Source organism: Pezoporus flaviventris, unplaced genomic scaffold, assembly GCF_033815535.1.
Source record: "Pezoporus flaviventris isolate CSIRO_AGI_PZ_B2104156 unplaced genomic scaffold, CSIRO_AGI_Pfla_v1 ptg000129l, whole genome shotgun sequence".
Classification (NCBI taxonomy): domain Eukaryota; kingdom Metazoa; phylum Chordata; class Aves; order Psittaciformes; family Psittacidae; genus Pezoporus; species Pezoporus flaviventris.
This window is the reverse complement of record NW_026892677.1, coordinates 1,750,001-1,757,500: the sequence shown is the minus strand read 5'-3', so window position 1 is coordinate 1,757,500 and position 7,500 is coordinate 1,750,001. Positions and strand designations below refer to the sequence as shown.

The window sequence follows — 7,500 nt, the reverse complement described above, 5'->3', positions numbered from 1 at the left end:
GCTTACTTGAACCTATAATGTTGCTAGTTCTCGCTCTCTGGGGAAGGAGAGGACTAGGGGAGAGGATTCAGCCTTCTTAATTGTGAACCTCATTAGTGACGGTTGCTAGGCAAAACACACACCTACTTTCAGTGCATATGAAAGAGATAAACAATACGTCATAGACCATAATGACTCTGGTGCTCAGGGCGACCTTTAATTATTATATTTTTGTTCTCTTCTACCTTAGTTATTAATGCAGAAAAACAAATTAGTTTTGTGTGTGTGTACTGCAGCAGATTTGGAAATCACTTTCCATGTTTTGAGGTCTAGAGTGTATTTCCTTCTGACAATCGTGGCTTGCCTCATTCATTTCTCTGCGTGCCCATTGGTAAATACTATTTGGAACCTAAAATGACAATGATTGTATTAGCAGCTTAGTATTCTGTTACGACTGTAATTAATTTTATTAGTGTAAAAAGCCATGATCCTGTCAATATGTTAGTAACAACTGGCATGAGGACTCCAGTGGAAACTGTTGTACGTCAAGTCACAGTGGTTTTGAGTATTCTAACTCTTGAAGAACTGAAGATGTATTTGGCCCCTATGCATATAATTTTTGGTCAGCTCTTTTGGTTTCCATCTGAAAATATTCTGTTCTGTTCTGGTCCGGTCCAGTCTAGCCTAGTCTATCCTATTCTATTTCTTTCCATTCCACCCCATCACATTACATTCCATTCTTATTTTATTTAATATCAGGTTACCTGTGAGCTGGTTTGTATTTTATGTTGCTGTATTTTACAGTGATATTTAAATCTAAATGATTATTTGGGGCTTTGTGGGAGAATAAATACATGTGTGCATGTGTACGAACACAGCTGTGATTGTGTGTGAGTGATTGGGAGGCTGACGGGCTCCAGAAAGATAGCATTTCACAATTCTGGATTTCCAGAGCTGCTTTCCATTCTCCTCTTCATCTCAGCCTATCTTCTTTTAGCAGTTCAGGCAAGAAGTCAATCACATTGAGTGAGTCTGAAGGAAAACATTTTATGCTGTTTTTCTCATACAAACCCCCTCCTGCCGTAATCTGCAGTAAGGCCCAGCCACAGGAAATTGACCTCACAGTAAATTCTTTACAGATTTGGTCATGTTTTTACCATCCATGTAAACTTGCATACATAACCTGAGACTGTACCTCTGGATCAAGGAATATGACAAGCCAAAATAAAATCAAGTCAAATTAAATAGCAAGAAAAAGCTGCAAGCAAAACAAGACTGAAGAAAAAAAAAATATAGAAAAAGATGAAAAATTGGTTGTGACTGCAAAACTGTAAGTATTAAATAAAGAAAGAAGTCAGAAGCAAATTCAGAAGCGCCGCACTCTAGTTGACAAGGGCTGAGAAATACTAATGGACTTTTTTAATGGGTGGTTTGATGGATGAGAGAAGAAATTATGTAAAAGTAAATGTCGTAGTGCATCAACATAAAGTAGGGTGAGAAAACAAACCAAAAAAAAAAAAAACAACAAAAAAAAAAAAGGAAAAGAAAAGAAAAAAAAGCATTGCAAATAAAAAAAAAGACATGTAAATGTGTGCCTACCATTTTCCAGATAAGAAGGGGCCGTACCTTCTGAGGGGTCAAGGCGGCGAGCCCGCCTCCCGTGTTTGGAATTGTTGTGTACAAACATGTTGTCTGAGACAGCCAGCACGTGGCCATCCACATTGACTGTTGTTGATACAACAACCTGAAAAAAGAAAACAAAAGGCAAAACTGAAAACACCCTGCACGTCCTCGCAAGCCTAGACACAGCATCAAGACCGTCTTTTGAGGCAAAGCACCACAGCCCGTCACTTTTCGCCTTAAACGAAGTGAGTGACAACTATGAATACATCTTTGTTGATGTGGCTAACACTGGTGATTTTTAAATCACAATTGTTTCTCTTCAGAACCTGCTACACTAATTAGAGTTTAATCTCCTATTATGCTAACAAATGAATTCAATTCAGGGAAATATTCTTCTAGCCATTAGTTTCAGAAACACCCCTCTAGCCACTCATTTTAAAAGCCGCTGTTTTGATTGATCTGTTGATATATTGATTAGATAGTTTATCTAATTAAAATTTGTTCACTTGAGACTGTCTTCAAATGAAGGGTTGCGAGGATTCCAAATAAAAAAGCTTAATAAATCAGGAAGAATCGTAACTCCCCATTTTTTTCTTCAGTAAATGATCTCCAGGTCAGTTTTACAATTACATTTAATGTCTGATAATGAACTTTTTTGCATCTGAAAAGACCGAGTTGAATATGAATAGTGAAAGTGTTTTCAATCCATGAAAAGTATCCCTTCTCAAGTTCATTTGGATGGTGATTGACCCTGGTATGTCAATGGAATTTCCTCCTTTATTTTTGAGTGAAAGGCTCCTATTCTTGTGTCCAGGTTCAGAGTCCGGCCATAGAAGAGATGATGGATAGAGCCTTCTTTGGCTTCCAGCTGCTTCTCAGTAGAAAATGGAAAAGGAACATATGCAAAATGCACAACCTTCCCGATAAAAACACCTACACAATGGAGTTGTGAAACTCCTTCCGGAAACGATATTGCATGAACACAAGCCAAAGAGGAAACCCTGAGATGCGCCTGTGTTTGTGCAGACCACAGCTTCATAGGTCAATTCCTATTATCCCAGACAGACATTTACATCTTATTTAAATACTCCAGCATAGGCCCTGTGGTTTAAGTTCCAGGTTTTCTATATGAAGTAATCGCTGCAGGGTTTTCTTTGGGGTTTAATGTTAGTAGGGTCCTTAAAGTCACGGCTAAGTTTGGCCTTAAAGATGTTATTGGTGACGGTGGCAAAAGCTGGTGCAAATTTTATCTTTCTCCATCCATTTACTTTACTTTTGGGCATAACAGAAATTATTTCATACCATCACCTAAACACTTAATGAACAAAAATGGAAGGGGAAAAAACAGCCTCCTTTTGCACAGAGCTGGTCCAAAGCATCAGAAGAAATTTCCTGTCTGCTTCTATGTTTTGGATCACCTCTGATCCTGTTTCTTATTCACAACCTATAATTAGCTTTCAGCTATCACAGCACCTTTTCTATGTGTCCCGCCTCCTCTGAGACAGCCATCTGCGGTACCCTTTGGAACAGCCCGAGGGCAGCTCTCTGCCAGGCTGCTCTGCTTCCCTAGCTTTCTCCTCCCAGAAGTGGACACTTTCACTGTTGTCAGCATCCACTTTGGAGAGCGCTGAGGTCTCACACTCGTCATAGCCGCAGAGCTGCTGCCAGGCCACTGGACTTCCCACATTCACCTTTAAGGAGATCCACAGACTTCGAGAAATATCACAAAACACACAAGTGTGATTTTCAGTGCAGATTTCTGGATTTGGTTCCTAGAGCACGGTATATTAAAAAGGCAGAGAAAGGTGTATATAAAAATGACAACTATTTTTGTTCTGTCATGTATATGTAGGTCAGTCACCAAGGGAAAATACTGTAGTTCAGCAGAAGAAAGTAGACATGCTACGCTTTGTTATATCAGCTTATTCCTGCAGAGCACCTAAAGGAAGGTGCTGAGACAGTGAAACCAGTTAAAAATATTGTTCAAGATCTGACATACTGTTAAGTCCAGTTAAACCTTCTGAGAGGCAGGGAGATTAGCTAAAGAGACCCAGGGAAGTCTTTCTAGTGCCTACTGGCTCCATTGTCGACCACAGGATCACTCATGACTGATGCTTCATTTAGTCATCGGTGAGACAAAGAGGACATTTCCACTCATTCCAGGTTTGACCTTCTGTTCTGTTCAGATGGATCAATATCACCAATGCCACGTGAAGCTGAGATGCATGAAAAATGGAAGCTTGGCTCAATTGTTTTGAAGAAAGATTTTTTCCAGCTACAGATCTTTTCTGTTGGCTAGCTCAAGGGTGCTGGCTTCACTGGTTGGTTGGCTGTGCATGGAAACAGATGTCACATGTTTTGCTATCAAGTTTAACCACAAGTTATTCTTCTCCAAAATAAGAAAGTTTTGAACATCTCAATGCTACTTTATTATTAGTCCCAAATATGATTGTGAAATACTTTGAAATAAAAACCATGCCTTTCCTAACAAGCATTTCAAATGACCCCAAATATAGAGGAAATCATTTGTCCATCACGTCAGCTGTCTCTCTGTAGTGTTATGATTCACCACAGGATATTTCAAAAGCTGTAAGGAGAAAGTGAAGTATTAAACATTTTCTGACACAACTGGAATAAAAACATGTGGGTTGGAGCACCAGCGCTGGATTTACAAGTTGTGAATGTGAAAAATCCCTGTGTGAGATCCAGACTTCCCTGTGCTCCATAGCCATATCTGTTAGTAAGACAATGTTACTCACTCTACATAAGTGAAATCTCTGCAGGTCTGAGCACATCCCACACTACAACACAAGGTGTTAGTTGAAGGAAAACTAGGGAAGAAACTTCCTGAGGTGACACCCTCTTACTTTAGCATTGATCCATTACAGTCCAGTACAGAACTCGGTGAGTCCAAAGAATTAGCACTTAAATTAGTGGGGGAAATGTAAAATATCAATAGCACTTCTTTTAATGGCACACAGCCTTGGAAATACATGAAGTAGAAGCACTGACACTGGGTTTTCACTAACGAAAGTTCAAGATGAACAGACAAGTCCTTTACACATCATTTATTCTTTAAGGGGATCTGTACCTGGAATCTTCGCATGTCTCGTGGGTTGCCTGCATTCTTCAAACAGTTCTGATTGCACTTGAGGAAAAATTTTAGAAAGAATCTATAAAAATACAAAATTGAAATCTATTAGATTCATCAAAATGTAAATCCAATTTTAAGAAAGTTTAATAAAATTTCATCATAAATAGTTATACCCAAATGAATACCAGTAGTGAAATATGACTTTCCTGTTAGTTAATGAACTTATTTTAAAACTCAAGATCTCTATCATAAACAGCACATTATTGCCAGGGAAAGGCAAATATATATTTTTAATTTTTCAACAACTACAAATGTATTGACTCCAGGCCATATCCTCAGCTCAGTGTGGGAAAGTTGATTTCAGTGACTCATTGACTTCAAAGGCAATGACTTACACCAGATGAGAATTTGTCTCTATTTTTTTAATATGTTTTATTTTTTTCACAACTTATGTTCGCAGGAATGACCTCTACGTTGAAAAATTCCAAGGTAATGAATGATCAATCTTCTGAAAAACACTTGGCTTTGCCTCCAGTTTGGAAACTCTCGTTATTCAAAGGGACTTGATCCAACTCCTGCTGACTCCAGGGAGATCCAGGCAGGATCTGCCCACCGGCAAGGCCCCGGTTCTCTCATTGTTTTTGAAAGGAAAGGAACATGGCAAATTAGGCCCTGTCTTACGACCTCTTCAACCTTTGCCACCCTTTAACTGTAAGGAGTCACTTACCCGGGGATGGAAATCCAGATTATTTTTGCTGAGCAGCAACCAGCAATTATTTAGGACTAACCCTTATCATCTAGGCATCTCCCTATAAACCATTTTTGTAGCAACGCTGCCTCCCGGGAATACAGCAAGCACTTAGAGGAAGGGGAAAAGCTTGGAAAGATGCAAACTCTTTTATGTCACCCTCCCATAAGGGAGAAACAAGCTGATAGGGGATGTCTCCACCCTCCACTCTTCCATCCTGCCCTCACACAGGAGGATGTCCACAGTTTAGCGCTGCCTCTTTTCTTCATGTAGCTGTGTTTTCATGTTTCATAATTAAAACAAGATGTTCTGTGGGTCTGCATTTTCTAATGACTGACAGCTAAAGACAGGCAAGGCTCAGGATTTTTTCCTCACCCAGAGTTTCTCAGGTGCTCTAGTCCAGCAGCTTGTGCTGCCCAGCTTCATACATGTTGAATAGCGAGGTTAGGCAGAGCTTTTACGTTTAGAATATGAGCACCTATTATTTATTCATGTCAATCTTTATGAGTGACTGGAACTACTCTGGCTGTATAGACCTCACAGAAGTTACCTTGTGCCAACAGCATTCCTGGCAGGAGGCAAGCCAGACCCCTCTCCCTTTCTTCAGCACCCAATACAGCCCAGCCATGGCCAATAGAAAGTATGGTTGAGGCTGCATCACACTGTGCTCATTCCTGCAGAGCTTTGAGTATCGGACAGAAGCATTATGGAAGTATCCCCATATCACAAACTGGTGCTGTTAATCACAACTCTTTCTCTTCAGTTTAATCTTAAGCAGGGCCCTAATATTAATACAAGATGCTAACGCTGATGGAAAGGTCTCTCATGTCAGAAAGTCAAGTAGGAAACAACTAAGTTTACTGAAACTGTGCATAAATATATCATTGCCATCAGTTCAGCATGTGCTGAAGTGTACATTTCTTTAAAACTTCCTATCCCAAAATCATAGAATCATAGAATAGTTTGAGTTGGAAAGGACCTTAAGCCCATCCAGTTCCAACCGCCCACTACAGGCAGCAACACAAAATCTGTAAAAGGGTTTTAGCTGTTGAGCTATCCATGGTGGTTGACATGATCTCCTAGCTTGGATGCTCACTTAAACTCAGGTTTTCTGAGCACTATTAAGGGACACTCTTAACAGCTCCATGAAACTGCACCTTTATTAGCAACACCCTCACCCTAATTTATCTGCCTTGGTTTTGGGGAGGTTGGGAGGTTTGGGTTTGGTTTTTTTTGTAAAGATACTTATGATCTCCGGGTCAACTGGCTATAGGCTAAGCGTAATGACAGTTCTGTCATACCTCTAGGGTTTTTTTGCACACCTTCCACCCCACAGACTCTGATGAAGTGCAAGGCCCAGCTGATTCCCACGTTAGTACTGGACCCCCAGGTACTGGGGAGTCTGGAGCTGGGACAAGCCTCCAGCTTTACAGCTCCTTAGTGCCACAGCCAGGCTGAAGTGGAGTATCTTATCTATTATTTTTTTTTCTGATCTCAAATGGGTGTTGTGAGGCTTATTGAGCTAATGTTTGTAAATTGCTCGGAAATTCTCCAATGAATTGTGCACGAGGAATGCTAAGTATTGCTCCTTGTGGATTGTTTTTAACGTGAAGCATTCGTGATGAATTGTTTCTATACAGAGAGCTCACATCCTGTCAAAAAAAATTGGGCTATTAAGCACCCTTTCACTAAAACATCGACTGGAACTGGTATTTGTTCAATTATTTGGTGAAAAGGACCCACTCTTGGTAGAATTAGACATCTTCAAGCTGACTAGGATGACCCTGAGCACTGAGCTAAATAATGAAGACACAGGCTGGGGTGAACACAGGCAGCACTCTTATTTCAGCTCTGCTACATTCCTCGATACTGAGGTATTATATTTCATTTTTTAAATCTGTGTTTTCAGAGAGTTCAGGTGGCACTAAGATAAGCTTTTCAGAGGGATACAAGGTAGGTTTAAAACCATGTTCCCAGGTAGAGCATTTCTCAAAGCTTGCCAAGAGAAGGCAACCGAGCTGGTTGTGCCTCTCAGCTGACCAACAAGGACCACGGG

At 40.3% G+C, this 7,500-nt stretch overlaps 1 protein-coding gene across 6 annotated transcripts in view; it reads right to left on the bottom strand.

The window, feature by feature from the left end:
- The window catches only part of EBF3 (EBF transcription factor 3), a 121,296-nt gene that overhangs the window by 40,744 nt on the left and 73,052 nt on the right, over positions 1-7,500 (bottom strand). For 3 of the 6 annotated variants that reach the window (XR_009747666.1, XM_061478678.1, XM_061478679.1), the window contains exons 8-9: positions 4,694-4,775; positions 1,579-1,723 (exon numbers count right to left, since the gene is read on the bottom strand). Coding sequence is in view for 5 of the 6 variants with exons in the window: in XM_061478678.1 (XP_061334662.1) it covers positions 1,579-1,723; positions 4,694-4,775 (227 nt within the window). In the remaining variant the exon portion in view is untranslated. The remainder of the gene's footprint in view (positions 1-1,578; positions 1,724-4,693; positions 4,776-7,500) is intronic. The other 3 variants (XM_061478677.1, XM_061478680.1, XM_061478681.1) reach the window with 1 other exon arrangement.